General features: G+C 57.5%; 1 protein-coding gene across 1 annotated transcript in view; it reads left to right on the plus strand.

Annotated features, from left to right (window-relative positions):
* The first annotated feature begins 779 nt into the window (after positions 1-779).
* The window catches only part of NUDCD3 (NudC domain containing 3), a 28,758-nt gene continuing 13,981 nt past the window's right edge, over positions 780-15,556 (plus strand). The window contains exons 1-2 of the mRNA XM_081147443.1: positions 780-1,940; positions 6,335-6,639. Of these exons, the coding sequence (XP_081003569.1) occupies positions 1,749-1,940; positions 6,335-6,639 (497 nt within the window). The 5' untranslated portion in view covers positions 780-1,748. The remainder of the gene's footprint in view (positions 1,941-6,334; positions 6,640-15,556) is intronic.

A 15,556-nucleotide genomic window follows, 5' to 3' on the forward strand; every position in this document is an offset into this window, starting at 1 on the left:
GGGGAGGGGCCCCGGGAGGAGCGGGTGCATCTGGGGGGGCCCTGTGCAGGACCGGCTCCAGAAGGCCCTGGGCCCGGCCCCGCCCCTCCGCCGTCGGGTGGGTCTGAGGGGCGGCCGCGGCCTCGTGCGACCGGAGGACCCGGAAACGGACCCGGCCACGGAGGCGCACAGGCTGCGCGGCGCGAATGAACAGCGTGTCACACACACGGTCAGGTCATCCACAGCCCTGCTCGCGGGCGGGCGGCTCCCAGTCACTATTTCTATTTTTAAACCTCACCAAAGGCTGTGTCTCCACTGATCTGAGGGGAAAAAAAAGGATGCGAGAGAACTGTCGGCCGGCTGCCGCCCACGCACACCCCGACGGTCACCCCGACGGTCACCCCGACGGTCACCCCGACGGGGCTGGGGGTCGCCTGCAACTGAGGCGCGTGCCCTTGGCCGAACTCGGACCCGGGACCTTTCCGTCTTCGGGGCTGACGCTCCCACCACTGAGCCAAACTGGACGGGGCCTAAGTGAGCTTTAAAAACATGTCCGCCTGTAGGGTGTGTCTGGGTGGTACCCGCGCTGCCCGCGACGCTGCCGCGCCAGGCGCCCCTCCCGGCACCACGGCCCCGAGCTCCGCCCGCGGGGCCGGCCTCCCGCCTCGATGGCCCCGCGGGGCTGGCGCTGCGGGGCGTTTCCGGGGGCGGGTCCGCGGGGGCGTTTCCGGGGGGTGCCGCGGGGCGTTTCCGGGGGCGGTGCCGCAGGGCGTTTCCGGGGGCGGTGCCCGGCGGCCTTTCCCGCGGCTCCTCTTAGCGCCCGGCACTGGAAGCCAGCGTGGACCCAGACGGCCACGCGCCCGCCGCCTGCTCCCCTTGAGCCCGTTAAGCAGAGAGGGTTGAATCCTACGTGAGGGCTTCTTCCAACACCGCCGGCCCGTGGGCGCACAGCAAGGGCCTCCCGAAACCTGCTCTCCCGCCCCGTCAGCCGGCGGCTTTGTGGGACACGGCGCGGGTGGCGGGGCAGCGGGAGCCGTCGCCGGGCCGCGGGCCGGGCGCCTCGGGCTCGCCTCGGGAGCGCCCTTCCCCAGCCAGGCGGTTGATCGTTCCCGACGAGGGCCGTTCTCAGGAAAGGAGAGTGGCCCGCAGCCCCGGCCGCGTTAGAAAGTGCTTTTCTTAGCTGGAACAACCGCAGTAACAGAACATGGCTAATGCTTCTCATAACTGCAGCTAACAACCGAGGTCAACAAGCGTGGCCGACGTCGCTGCCCCGACAAGCGCTGTCGCGTCGCTCCTGCAGCTCGTCCCCTCTGACAGTTTGCTCGGGCTGCTCTTGGAACGGGTGTGCGCATGCGCGTGCAGGGGCTCTCCGCCTGACCGCAGGGCGACCTCTGACCCTCCAGCCCCGCCCCCCCCGGGGCCTTGGACACAGACCGCGTGACAACCCGGTCATCGGAAGCCACCGCCCACACTCTTCCGCCCGGTTCCAACATGGCCGCTAGGCGCCCTCCGTCGCGCAGCCCCGGGCCCTCTGGCGTCTAGGAGCCACTCCCGGTCCCAAGTCCACTCCCCAGCGAGGCCGCCCCCGGAAGCCGGCGGCGGGGCGGGGCGGGACCACAAGCGCCGACCGGCCGGGGCACCGAGCGAGCGGGGACCGAAGTTTCGCGGGCCGGCGGGCGGCGGAGCCGTTAGCGCGGCGCGCCGGAAGTGGCGGGCCGACGTCCGGGCGGCGCCTGCAGTGAGCGAGCTCCTCTGCGGTCGGCGACGCCATGGAGCCCGGGGCGGCCGAGCTGTACGACCAGGCCCTGCTGGGCATCCTGCAGCACGTGGGCAACGTCCAGGACTTCCTGCGCGTGCTGTTCGGCTTCCTCTACCGCAAGACCGACTTCTACCGCCTGCTGCGCCACCCGTCCGACCGCATGGGCTTCCCGCCCGGGGCCGCGCAGGCGCTGGTGCTGCAGGTGACGCGCGGCCGCCGGGGTGTGGGCGGGCGGCGGGAGCCTGGCCCCCGGAGCCCCGACCCCCGGGGCCCCAGACCCGCGCGACCTCCGCGCCCGCCCCGCCTGCGCGCCCGCCTCAGTTTCCCCGCGGGGCGCGCGCCCGGGACCCGCCTCCTGGGGCCGAGGCCGCGAGTAAGCGGAGACGCCGGTCGCTTCTCGGGTTCCCCTCGGGGGGAGCGGGCCTGGCTCGCGGCCGCCTGGGCGGCCCCGGGGCACTTGGGTGTCGGAAGCAGCTCCGCGGCTGCAGCGCAGGAGCCGTGGAGGTGCCGGGGCCGCCGCCGGGCCGGAGCCGCGCACTGGGGGCGGCGGGAGACCGATGGGCGTGGTCCCCGTGTTGAGACGCGACTCCCGAGGCCAGAGGCGGCCCGGGGAGCTGCTGTCTGTCCATCGCAGGTTAAACGCGCCGTGGGTTCGAGGCCTTCTCGGCGATGCTCGCTCGCGGAGGGTGACGGGCACCTGGGCAGTGACAGGTGTCCGCTGTCCCTGGGCATTCACGTCGCGGCCTCCTTGTGGCGCTTGTTACAGTCAGGAGATAAAACATCCCAACGGAGAACCGCGCAGGCCGGTTGCCCGCCCGCCCACTGGAAGGAGGGGAGTCGGTCTGGAAGTGAGGGGTTTTCCGGGGAGGTGGGACTCCCCTGGGATTGAGAGTGGGTGTGTAGGACCCGGGGCCCGGGAATGCTGGTGGGACCTCCAGGGCCCTGGCGCCTCGCAGTTCGTCCCGCGGGAGACAGCGGGCGGCGTTTGCGCGGCTGACGGGGATGGGGCCTGGCGGGGAGCTCCGGCTGCCCCTCGGCGTCCGCGGGCTCGTGGCACGTCCCGGCGGCGCTAAGACCGGCACGGACGTCCCCGTGAAACAGATACGGTTAGTTTTATGTGGTCAATTCAGCCAGGTTAGGCGATTACCCCAGACTTTATTTTTGTGGTTCCGCCTGCTTCTGTCCTGTTACGTTTCCTTTGCGTATAGGGTGGCATCGCCGTTGTCTAGGGTGGCGGTATCTTGCAGAATAGAGGAGAAAGGAGCAGCTCCTGAGCACCTGGCATGTGCTAGTTCTCACGGGAGGGGTCTGCGTTGCAGGACGTCATCTGACTTAATTCTAAAAGGCTGGTGTTTGCCCTTGTTTTACAGACGAACTGACAGGTAGTTCATTTGTCTGACATCAGTGCATAAAGCACCTACTATGTTCCACGCACCCTTCCAGGGCAGAGGGCGGCGGCGGCGGGTGAATCGGATGACCTGAGGTTTCAGACGTGGGCGACTGGAATAACGACAGTGCATTAACTGTAGTACTGTCATTTGAGTTTAGGGGAAAAGGCCCAGTTTTAGACCAGTTGGACTTGAGATTGCGTTCGGAAGCCCCTGCCCACAGGCTGTTGGGGTCATGGGACTGCATCTTGCAGGAGACAGAGGAACTGGGGTGGTTTGAGGGAGAGAAGAGCTGAAGGTGGAGGGCAGCCTTCGGGGCCGGTCAGGGAACGGAGAGGAGGAGCAGAGGCTGTAGCGTGGGGGGAGTGGGCAGTGCTGTGATTCTCACCCAGACCAGGGGCAGTTTCCAGCAGATAGTTCAGAGGGGGCGGTGTTTTCTGGAAGTGATTTCTTGTGTCAGCTTTGCCCAGGAGCCTGAACAGAGCCGACACTTCCCAGGAATATTGTCTGGGAAGGTCAGGGTGAATCCTGGATGCTGTCCTTTAACCACAGAGGCGTTTGCCAAGTTCAGCATTGGGCAGGAGTTTTGTTGTGGGGTCATGGAGATCCTGAGTCAGCACAGACTTCCAGTTATAGAACAGGTAAGTCATGGGTGGGATGAGCAGATAGGGAATTAGTCACTGATGTCATAGTAACTTTATACGGTGATGGAGGTCACCACCCCAAAGCCGTGGCGATCACGTTGTGAGGTGATCACCGTGTTGTGCACCTGAAATTAATATAATATTGTCTGTCAACTGCACTTTATAACAAACAGAAGGTGCTGAGTCAGATTGAGTGACTTGATGCTGCACAGTGTCACCTCTCAGTGGCTTTAGGTGGCCTCCTGACCCCACTCGGCTCATCTGCCCCCGACTGGATGGCAGAAGACCTCTTCCTGTGGATACTGCACCCAAGGTGGGGTGGTTGGGGTCTCTTCAGGACATAGGCAGAGGGTTTGGGTGGGAGGCTGGAACTTGAAAGCTTTCCCTTGTGTTTTGGGAGCTGGTGTAAAACTTCTCAGACATGCCTCCTAAGTCCGAGGACCTGCACTGCCTGCAGCACAGCTCGAAGGCCCCTCGTTGGGAGAGACGAGTTCCACTCCACGATGGCTTAGTGTGTTCTAAGAAAAACTAGTTTAGTGTGACGTCCCATTGACTTCAGTTGGTACTCTGTGTTTGCCCTTGAGTCTGACCAGCCTGCATTGAAGCCAGCCACGGAGAGTCGGGGGAGCCCGCCCTGACTGCCCCCATTGAGCTCCTGGGAGGTTGTGGTGAGCAGCCGCTCTGCCAGTGAGAAGGCCGGTTGGAGGTCACAGATAGACCTTCCAGCTGCACAGTCCTGCAGTTCTAGAATGAGCCAGCGGCCATGGGTGCTGTGAGAGGTCCCAGATGTCAGGACTCACTGCATTGCTGTTTTTGTGTTATTAAGATGAAGATGTGGAGTGTCAGGAGGATGAGCAGCTCTGGGAACAAAGGGTTGGGGTCACCAATGTGGATGTCAGAGCCTGAGTCAGGGGCCAGGTTCTCTGAAGGAAAAATTAATCTAGTGTTGCCAGGTTTTAGGATTTTGTTTTCCTCTGCCGGCGTCTTTCAGTGTTTGGTGCTGCCTGAATAGTTTTGTTTCTTTTTAAATCTTCACCTGAGGATATTTTTTCTATTGTTTTTCAGAGAGACTGGAAGGGAGAGAGAGACAGAGACAGATGTTGATGTAAGAGAGACACATCGATTGGCTGCCTCCCGCACAAGGTGGGGATTGAGCCTGCAAGCCGGGTATGTGCCTTTGGCCAGAATTGAACCTGAGATCCTTCAGTTCACAGGCAAGCGCTCTAACCACTGAGAAAACTGGCTACTTAATGTGCATTTAATTTAAGATTCCTCCATGTTTTATCTTTTTTTTTTTTTTTAATCTTCACCCAAGGATATTTTTTCCTTTGCTTTTCAGAGAGAGTGGAAGGGGGGAGGGAGAGGGAGAGAGAGAGAGAGAGAAAAACATTGATGTAAGAGAGACACATTGATTGGTTGCCTCCTGCTCACGTGCCAACTGGGTCAGGGATTGAGCCTGCAACCAAGGTTCATGCCCTTGGCTGGAATCGTACCTGGATCCTTCAGTCCAGGGGTTGATGCTCTAACCAGTGAGCCAAACCGGGCAGAGCTCCTCCGTGCCTTTTCGTGACATGATAGCTCATTTATTAGTGTTGAATAGTAATATTCCATTTTGTGGATGGACCTCAGTTTTTTATCCATCACCTACTGAAAGACATCTGGTTGGTCCAGGTTTTGACATGTTTGAATAAAGCTGCCATAAACATCGTGTGCAGGTTTCTGTGTGGACGTGAGTTTCTAGCTTCTCTGGGTAAATACTAGGGAGCCAACTGCTGGGTTGAATCATGAGGCTGCTCCCACCCTCATTCTAGGGTGAGGGTGGGTGTTCCAGCCTCCCTGCCTCCAGCAACTGCAGGAGCTGTGATTGGTGACCATGCCCTGGAAATGTGGTTCCTGAGGAAGATATGCCTTTCACTGAAGGTCTGATTCAGGTCCCCCTTCCAGGAAAAGTCTTCAGATTTCTCTCAGCAGAAATGCCCATCTGCACCCTCACTGACGGCCCAGCAGGTGTGCCCCACAGCCTGTCACATGGGTTTGTCCTGGATGTACTTCGTAGGAGTGACTGTTCAGAGAAGACTGAGGGCTGACTCGCCCCCAGTGTCAAGTTTTGAGGGGGAGCTGTCTGTGGACATCACAGGCAGGGCTGGGGGTTCATTGAGTGAGTTCCCAGGCTTTCCCGAGCCCCTGCCATGGGCCGGCTGCTGTTCTTGGAGCGAAGGTCAGCTCGACCCCACCTTCCCTCTGCAGTGGGGGGTTGTTGGTGCCTCCCCCTGGCGCAATCTCTGGGCAGCGTGCTGTGTGCACCGTCGGCAGCAGGGGTGAGAGTGATGCCAGGCAGACCGTGAGCTGTGCCTCCTGAGACTGGGCTGGGCACATGCAGGCCTTGGCCTGTCAAGCTGCATGTCTGTGGATGTTGGACCTCCCCCTGGAGGGTGCTTTTGTAGCAGCTCGGGGGAGTCTAGGTGTGTGTCCATCTGCCAGCGAGGATGTTGCCCTGGGTGCTGCTTTTCTCTCTCACTGGATGTTGCTGCATTTCTGCGCTCACAACTCACCTTTGGTTCCAGGTGTTCCAGACCTTTGACCACATGGCTCGTCAGGACGACGAGAGGAGGAGGAAAGAGCTAGAGGAGAAGTTGAGGAAGGAGGCAGAGGCTGCTGCTGCGGATCAGGAGCCCGTCCCTGCCCCAGTTCTGGAGGTGGAGGTCAACTCCACCACGGACCCCGCCTCGGCCTCCAGTGGGCCTGCAGAGCCTCAAGGCCAGCCCAGCACCAGGCTAGAGGTGGCCCCCAGCTCCCGGGAGGAGGCAGAGCCACCAGGCTCCGATGCAGGTGCTGCCGAGGCCCCCAGGGAATCTCCAGCTCCCCCCAAGTAAGACCCTCTTCTTTCTCACTGGACTCTGGTGGGCGGGTTTGTGTGGAAGTGGTCCTCACTTGGTGACAGCAACCTGTCAGCGTTCATTTAGCTCCTTGTGTTTTCAGGCCGCGTGACAGTACTTTGCTTACACAGATAGGAGGGCAGTGGCTTCGGTCTTCCTCCCTCTGTCCCTCATGAGGTCAGGCAGGGTGCACCCGGCACACAGCCTGTGAAGACCTAGTGTCTGTGGGGCTCCGCAATACATGCACCTACAGTCCTCGGCCTCATGGCACCTGAAGGGGCCGTCAGGACAGGGGCCGTGGACCCAGAGTCCCCTTGGAGACAGCCACTTAGTGAATGATTTACCCTGGGCCAGCAGTGTCCCCTTCTGTGTCTCCTTAGTGGCGTGGAGGTGACCACAGCCCCTCCCTCATGGGCCGTGTGTGTCAGTGAGTGATGAGTGCTCGCCCCCTGCTGCCCTCGGCTGCTCTTCATGGCTGAGTCCTGATCTGTGAGCTAGTCACGTGTCCTCCTGCCCCTGGGGGTGAGGGGAGCTGACACCTGCTCGTGTCCTAGTGTGGCAGCATCTGAAACGGGACGGTGCTTCTAGTGCTCCGTGTTTGGGAAGTCCGTCTCTTCCCTCTGACAGTTCTGTCCCTGCTCTGTCCTAGTGAGGGGAGCCCCTGGTCCGTCTCTGCTCAGCGACCCTTCTGTTTTCCCCACTGCTCGCATTTCCCCTTGGGCATGTCCTGGCATCCCTCAGTGTAGTTCCTAGTGAGGAAGCCCCAAGAACACTCGGGTGACGTGAAGTGCAGGGTGGGGGAGACACTGTCAGGGTGGACGGGGCCACTCTGCCAGGCCGTGGAGGCTCGGACAGCAGCTGTCGGGTGGGGGAGTGCAGGTCGTGCATATGGGCTCCAGTAGAAAAGGGGGCAAAATAGGGCCTGGGGTCTGGAGGGGGGCTGGGCACATGGCAGAGATCCGATGGGCTCCTCAGCCGGAAGAAGCTTGTCCAGCAACTCCAGGTGCAGGCTGCTGGGGAAGAGCCTCCCAGCTTGTGTTTGTCCCAAGGCTGCTTTATTGGGGCCTCATTGCTGAGCATATTTTTGCTGACCATTGAATGGAGCCTTTGATAAAAGTCTGTCTTCCCAGACCTGGCTCACGTGACCCGGTTGGCCGTTGACCTGTGCACCGAGAGGTATCTTGTTCCCCGTCAGGGCACATACCCAGGTCGTAGGTTTATCCCCGGTCATTGTGTGTGCAGGAGGCAGCTGATCGATGTTTCTCTCTCCCTTCCTCTCTCTCTAAAATCAATAAAAACATTAAAAAAATTTAAAAAGTGGCATTCCATTGTGTTGGTGCTCTCTAGGTTCTGAGGGTGAGTGAGGGCTGTTGTTCCCATACAGGGCTCCGTGCCCCCCACCTCCCAGCTCTGACGGTTCTCTCCACCATTAGTTGTGCATTTGAGCTCCCTGTGCTTGGTGGGGTTCCCCTGTGTGTGTGCTGCTGGAGGATTTCTGAGCCTCTGAATCTCAAGCCTTTTTCCTTCTCTCTCCTCCATGGTCCTGTCTTCAGACCTGTTCCCTCCTGCTGTAGCATCTGATCTCTGGTTAAAGTGTCAGCATGTTGTTTACTGCAGGGACCTGTTCTCTGCAAATTCTCTTGGATTTTTTTTTAGGGCTTTGATTTATACCCTCATGGTTTTCCTCTAAATCGTTTAACGTGTTTGTAACAGCTGTTTATAGTCTCCATCACCTCCGTCATTTCCTGGTTGTTTCTGTTGGCTGAACCGTCTCCTGATTTTGGGTCATGTTTTCCTGCTTTCATACATCTGGTAGCTGTGTTGGATGCTGGACGTTGTGAATGTCCTGTTGTTGTGTCGGGATTTCAGTTTTCCCTGTAAGGACTTTTGAGTTTTGTTCTTGCAGTCAGTTAACATACTTGTTCTTTTAGAAGCCGCTTGTTAAGCCTTGCTGGTGTGTGTCTGGAACCCCTTCTATTCTGCGCTGGTTTTCCCTGCTTCCAAGACATGGCCTCGGTGGGCTCTCCCAAACCTTCAGGTGTGCAGCGTGGTCCCTGCCATCTGGCTGGTTAAAATGACGCGGCCCGCCCTCGGTGGGTCCCGGGGACTGTGCAGGCTCCCCTTTTCCTGGAGCCTTTCCCTGAGATAATTAGACACGAGAGTGAAGATTGAGTGTAGTTACTTACTTCCGTTTTGTCTGTTACAGTGTTACTTGTATCAGCAAAACGCTAGAAGAGCTTCTATTAAGGGGACGGCTGAGTCCTCATGGCTCTTGTCTGCCCCCTTGCTGGTGGACGCACACGTGCTGGTGTAATTAGAATAGACCCCAGAGGCACTGGGGAAATGCAGTGAGGTGATAGAAACGTATGTGTCCGTATTTTACACGTGTGTTCATTGTGAGCGATGTATTCATTGCGCACAGTTTACATAAGCAGGACTCTGTTGGCATGTTCCTGACTGACGAGTACCGTCTCCTGAGGCCATCAGTTGGTCACACAGGAGGCTCCGCTGGCCCGGCCTCTGGTGTCTGCCTGCCTGCGCCCTCTAGGCCCTCTGCTTCCTCGCTCGTCTGTTTTCTGCCTTGAAGTGTTTGCAGTGTGCGTGTTTATTTATAATAATAATGCACAGATTTTACACATAAACCATGTGTATAGCATTTTGGGGGTGATTTAGGAGATATTTGAGGGAAATTTTAATTTGAGCTACGCCTTCCCTGCCAAGGCTTAAAGTCCCCAGTTTTATTTCTTAGAGGAGAGAGAGTCTGGGCACACAGGTCCCTGTGCACAGGAGAGGGCATCTGGGAGAGTGCTCGTGCTCTGCACGGGCTCCCAGCCGGGAGTGTCCATGCTGAGGACTGTGACCGGCGATGCCAAGTCTCAGGGCTGCCAATGTGGGCCTCCCCTTGGGGTTCACTGTGGGGTGCGGTCCCGCGGCTGCCCCAGGTCCTGCAGTTCGCCTCTGCACCGGCAGGTGTCGCTGTAGCCGGTGCGGGGACGCGGCTGGGTCCCGGGGCTCTGCCTCCGTGAGCGAGAAACGGCCCCTCGGGAAAGCGGGCGGAGGGGAGCCCGCGGGGGAGACGGTCCCGGCGATGGCCGGCGGGAGGGCGCTGCGCGGGCGGAGGGCGCGCCCCAGGGGCGGGACAGCGCGGGGACCACGGCGGGGACAGCGCGGGGACCACGGGGCCGGGACAGCGCGGGGACCACGGGGCCGGGACAGCGCGGGGACCACGGGGCCGGGACAGCGCGGGGACCACGGGGGGGACAGCGCGGGGACCACGGGGGGGACAGCGCGGGGACCACGGGGGGGACAGCGCGGGGACCACGGGGGGGACAGCGCGGGGACCACGGGGGGGACAGCGCGGGGACCACGGGGGGGGGACAGCGCGGGGACCACGGGGGGGACAGCGCGGGGACCACGGGGGGGACAGCGCGGGGACCACGGGGGGGACAGCGCGGGGACCACGGGGGGGGACAGCGCGGGGACCACGGGGGGGGGACAGCGCGGGGACCACGGCGGGGACAGCGCGGGGACCACGGGGGGGGGACAGCGCGGGGACCACGGCGGGGACAGCGCGGGGACCACGGGGCCGGGACAGCGCGGGGACCACGCGGCCGCGGCACCCTGGCCCCTCCGCCCCAGCGCCGCAGAGTTTTCTCAGGGCCCTGATTAAGTAAGCGCCGAGGGCTTGCGGGTCTGCGGGGCGGCTGCCTCCTCTTCACTCCCCTGAACTTGGTCCTTGAGGGGAGCCGGTGTCCCGGGAGCCCCGGTGCTGACCCGCGTGTGGCCGCGGCTGGGACGCAGGCGATGGTTTCTGGAAGGTGCAAGAATGCTGAGGGAAGTGCGTTCTCCCTAAAGGCAACCGTGGGCTGTATTTTCTTTTGTAAAACTTTTGTGTTTTATAAAATGTTTCATGTTTGTACGTGTCTTTCCTGTCACACGTGGTTGCTGTGTGGACTCTGGCGGACGTGGGGGGCGAGCGGCCTGCCAGGACCTGTCTTCTGTTGCCAGCGTGTGGTTGGGGTGGCTGTCGCTGCCCTCAAGCTCTGTGCCCCTGCCCCTGTCACTGTGGAGCCGCTCAGCCATCCCTGGGGCTGGGAGATTGACTGGCCTGGGAGCGGCTCAGGGCGGGTTTCAGGCGACTGAGGCAGCCAGGAGCTCTCCACGACCTCAGAGCCTCCACCTGTGGCCACTGTGCGGCCTCCTGAGTCTCATGGGGAGTGTAATTAGGTTGTTCCGGGTCTGGTGCCAGCACCGTGATGTTCTGTGAACATGCTGCGCGTGCTTCTTGGAACAGGCGTGTGGGTGTCTGCTGGACCAGTTCCCAGACAGGGTTCCTGTGTCACAGGGCCGGCCACGCCGTTTGGTGGGTGAAAGCCAGGCAGTGATGGTGGGTGCCTGGCCCTTTTCTTGGCTACTGGGAACCTTCACCTCAGTGGCTTTATCGGAAACGCCACCTACTGTGTACCTGTTGGGTTCTGACCGGGTGTGGGGATGTTTCTGTATTTTTCTTTTCCTTCTGTCTTTCCGTACTTGTCTCTTTGTTGGCCATTCTTTACTGAGATGCATTTAACACTCGAGCACTAGGCCTGCGTCTCCCTTCCCCCAGGCTTTGCTTGAAAATTAACTTTTCTGTGTGAAAATGGTTGAAATTTTCTTTGGGAATACATTAAATTCATGGTTCAAATTAGAATTGCTATCTTTACGTTGAGCCTTTCTGTCTAGGAGCAGATGTGTCTTACTCATTCACATCTGTGTGTCACTGTGTGGAATTTTGGTGTTTATTGGGGAGGTCCTGGTCACCAGCATGATGTCTCTTATGGTTTCCAATAGTTCCTCAGCCGATTTCCGATTTTCGTAGATTTTCTAAGCATATGGGCTACTTAGTATTTATTGTAGTATTTTAGTAACGGGTATTTAGAAATAAACTATGTACATTTGTAACATTCAGAGTCTTAACTATAACTGCATGTTTTTTTCCGTCCTGTGGGTCTGAGAACCCAGAGCTGTGTGGTGGAGCCCCAGAGGCAGGTGGTGCCCAGAGTTCTCAAGGTCTCTTTATTTTGTGGTCTTTAAAAAAACTTTCCATTTTTGGATAATCCAGGTCTGCAAAAAAAAGTTGCAAAAATCATACAAAGACTTGCCATATGCCCCACCCCCAGCATCCCCAGGCATAACCAGAGGCTGCTGCCAGCCCATCTGAGGACCTCATTCCAGTAGTGTCCTTTCTCCTGGGCCAGGTGTGGCCCATGTCACTGTGTTAGGGTCTCTCATAATGTTATTATTATTATTATTATTATTATTTATTTTAAATATATCTTTATTGATTTCAGAGAGAGGAAGAGAGAAGGAGAGGGAGATAGAAACATCAATGAGAGAGAAACATCAATCGGTTGTCTCCAGCATGCCCCCTACTAGAGATCGAGCCCGCAACCCCGGCATTTTCCCCCAACTGGAATCAAACTGTGATCTCCTGGTTCATAGGTCAACGCTCCACCACTGAGCTACACAGGCCAGGTTGGTCTCATGATCTTGATACTTACAGAGAACTGACTTTTTCAAGGCAGACTGTCATGTGGTTTTCTGTGATGTTTCCTGCCACTGAACAGTTACTGTTTCTCCTTTGTAACTACTAAGTGTGTAGTGGGGAGATACTTTGAGAGTTTGTAAACATTTTGTTTCTCCTCTTGCTTTTGCCCACTGATCTTAGCCACTGGTGGTGGCTCTTGTGGGAACAGGCACTGCTGTGGATGTTTCTGTCCTTGTCTCTGGATTGTGCTTTAATGAAGGGCTTGCTCACTTATCCTCCACATAATGTGTGTCTGTGGTCCTTGTGGACATTTGCTCCAGTTACGACTCCACTGTCCTTGTTTTGTTGCTAAGGGTGCCCTTTCAAGGGGACCTGTCCTGTGAAATGTTTGCCGTGTGTGTGCATCCGGGGACGCAGGGTAACCTGTGTCAGGGCCTCTTCCTGTCAGGAGAAGTCAGGGCATAGCTTAGAGGTTTCTTGTTGGGACTCCACCTGGAAGCACGAGTACTGGGGGTGTAGGAATCAGTTGAGTGTGTCCATCTGTTCTTGGTAACTGCAGAGGGACATGCTGATGACACGGGGCCAACCCTGCATTTATTCAGTCTCTGTGACTAGAGTCCTGGAGATTAGGCTTTTTGTGTAAAATCCCACAGCAATCCATGAAGTGTGTATAAGCAAAGTGTGTCTAGGTCTCTGACCAAGTTACCTGAGTGGTCCTCAAGAACATGCCGATTTCCCTCGGTACCTCTCTCCATCTCTCCACGTGCACGTGTGATCTGGGAGGTTCCTGACTCTGATACTATTATGGAAAGCCCCCTGGAACCCACCTGCGTAGCCTCCTACGGCTCCATGGTCACTGTTCGCCACACGAGTGTGTCTGGGTTTGGGCGGCTGCAGAGCAGGGTGGCCGTGGCTCCCAGGCTTCGCTCCTCCTCAGGGTCCTCTGTCGCAGCCACACCGCACTGAGGGCAGGGGGTGGTGCCTTGTCCCTGTGGCCAGCGGCATCACAGGCCCCTTGGTCAGTGTTCGCACTCCCCAGGGTCTCGGCCCAGGGAGGGCCCAGGTGGCCGACATCAAGACTGTGAGCAGCAGTGAGCCTCACCTTTCCGCATTCCCTCACAACTCACGGTCCCGGCAGCGTTTGCTGTCGTCTTGTCGTCACCCCTCCCCCCGAAACCGCCGCAGCAGTGTCGCTCCCTCGCGGGACCGCGTCCCCCACCGCTGGCAGCCTCTCAGAAGGGCCCTGAGGCCAGAGCTTGTGAGCAGAAGTTTGATGTAAGGGGGGGTTCAGAGTGGCGAGGGTGGGGCCCGACAGGACGGGGTGGGTCTGTCGGGATTGGTAGTAACTCCTCGGGGCTGCTACTCTGAGGTTCACTCGGAGTCCAGGTATAGACTGGGATGAGTCACATCTGTGGGCGTGTCGAGCCCTGGGGATGAGAGCCAGGCCGTGGCCTGGTCTCCGGTCTGCGTCTGGTGAGGAATGGTGCTCGGTCCTCAGCAAGGACCGTCGGTTTCTGTGTCATCGTGACTGGCCCTGCCCAGCGAGGCAGTCCCTGGGCTTAGCTTCCGACAGGCCAGGTGCTGGACATCCCCTCTGAGCCATTTATACTGGAGTTTGGAGCAGGGTTTTCTCTGGTTTCATTATTGCCCAATTCAGAAGTCTTCTGGGAATTGAGATGGTTTTCCAGTTTAGGATGAAGAGTAGAAAATTGAATTAAGAGACTAAGGGTTCAGCATTCTTCAGCAGTTATATTTATGGAACAGGTGACCTACTTTTTGTTTTAAAATGTATATCTCACATTCATATACTTGTAAAAAATTGGAATGCCTCTTTCACTTGTTAAAATAATTAACATGACTTAAGAAAAAGTCTCACTCTAACAAAGTTCCATTTTTAGTGAATTAGAAGAGTTTATAGTAAATACCATTGTGTTTATGTTGGCTGATCCAGATTGTGGAAGGTAGCCCCAAAGTTTGCATCAACACCAGCAAGCACTCAGGCGTGTTGTGAGGGATTCCAGGTACCTTTTCTTGTTTATTTTAGGTATAGAATTATCTAGCATTTTTAACTGTGCTACAACTTAATTTTAAAATGTTAAAAGGAAGTTTCACAGTGTAGTTGTCCTAAGAATCTTGTGTTAACTGAGCCTTCCCAATAGTGGGGTGGAGTCCCCTGGTGGAGCTGGGCCGGCACAGCCGTGACACAGCTAGCCCTCCACTGGACTTCCTGTCTGTATATGGACAAGCTCCAGGTACGACCGTCAGAAGAGACTGTACAGGAAACCGAGGTTGACTGCAAAGGGCATAGTAACTCCAAAAAGTAGAGATTAAAGAATTAGGAGGTCTAGATGATGACTGTTCTCAGACCTCGTGGAGGGAGGAGCTGTGAGGACCAGAGGCAGTTGACTGTAGTGATAAACCTAACATCTTGAAGGAAGTATGAAGACAATTTATAATCCAGGAGAAGGCATTTGTAAACTGTAAAACCAACGAAGAGTCCTTACTAGCAATGCAGAGAAGCTCTACAAACGGGAATGTGAGCAGAGGTGACGGCAGGGATTCCATAGAGACATGGTGCCATGCCAGTCAGTGCTGCTGTGTAGGGACTGTGGACAGGGCTACCCAGGGACTGTGGACAGGGTGAAGCTGGGACTGTGGGTAGGATCACACTAGGGTGCTGTTCTGTGGGTGCTCAATTGGCAAATTTAGAAAGTCTGACGGTGCTGAGCATGACCCACTACGCTGCTGGGTGGGAGTGGGTTTCACACTGCTGTTCCAGCAGGTGTGGACGCCACGTTTGGCTGCTGGGTCTTCTAAGGCTCTTTAGAACGGGGGTGGGGAGTGGCCGGCCCTGCCGAGGCCTCACCAAGGAGAAGCAGTTCCAGCCATCCCATTAGGGATGAGTTCATTAAATGTTTGACCAAATATAGCAGGCTGATTTTGAAGTTGACAGTTCTGTATGGCCTGTGAATGATGTAAATCTCCAAATGGCCCTGGGCAGGAAAAAGGTTCTCACCCCTGTAGAACAAGATCTCTTTCCTCTTTTATTATGGGCCATTTATTTGTAAAGAAACCTGGAGGTTCATTTGGAGTTCCCCAAAGTCTGCACTTGGCTGGTGGCATGTCAGTGGTTTTGGGGAGCATGGGCTCTGCCCTTCTGCCCCTGCGGATGGTGGGTAGATGGGTGGGGCAGGTGTGCGGCCCCTTGGGTGGCATCTGTCCAGACTTGGGCTCCATGGGGCCGATGTCCTCAACCTCCCCCCCCCACCCTGTGGCTCTTCCTTGTTACCTGGAATCCGAAGGGAGGGGCTTGGCTCCCGGAGACTCCGGTTCCTATAGAACAGTTTTGTTAGCTCTCAGGTTGGGCTGTACTCTGCTCACTG

This window comes from Miniopterus schreibersii, assembly GCF_964146895.1.
Source record: "Miniopterus schreibersii genome assembly, chromosome: 9".
In the NCBI taxonomy this organism is placed as follows: Eukaryota; Metazoa; Chordata; class Mammalia; order Chiroptera; family Miniopteridae; genus Miniopterus; species Miniopterus schreibersii.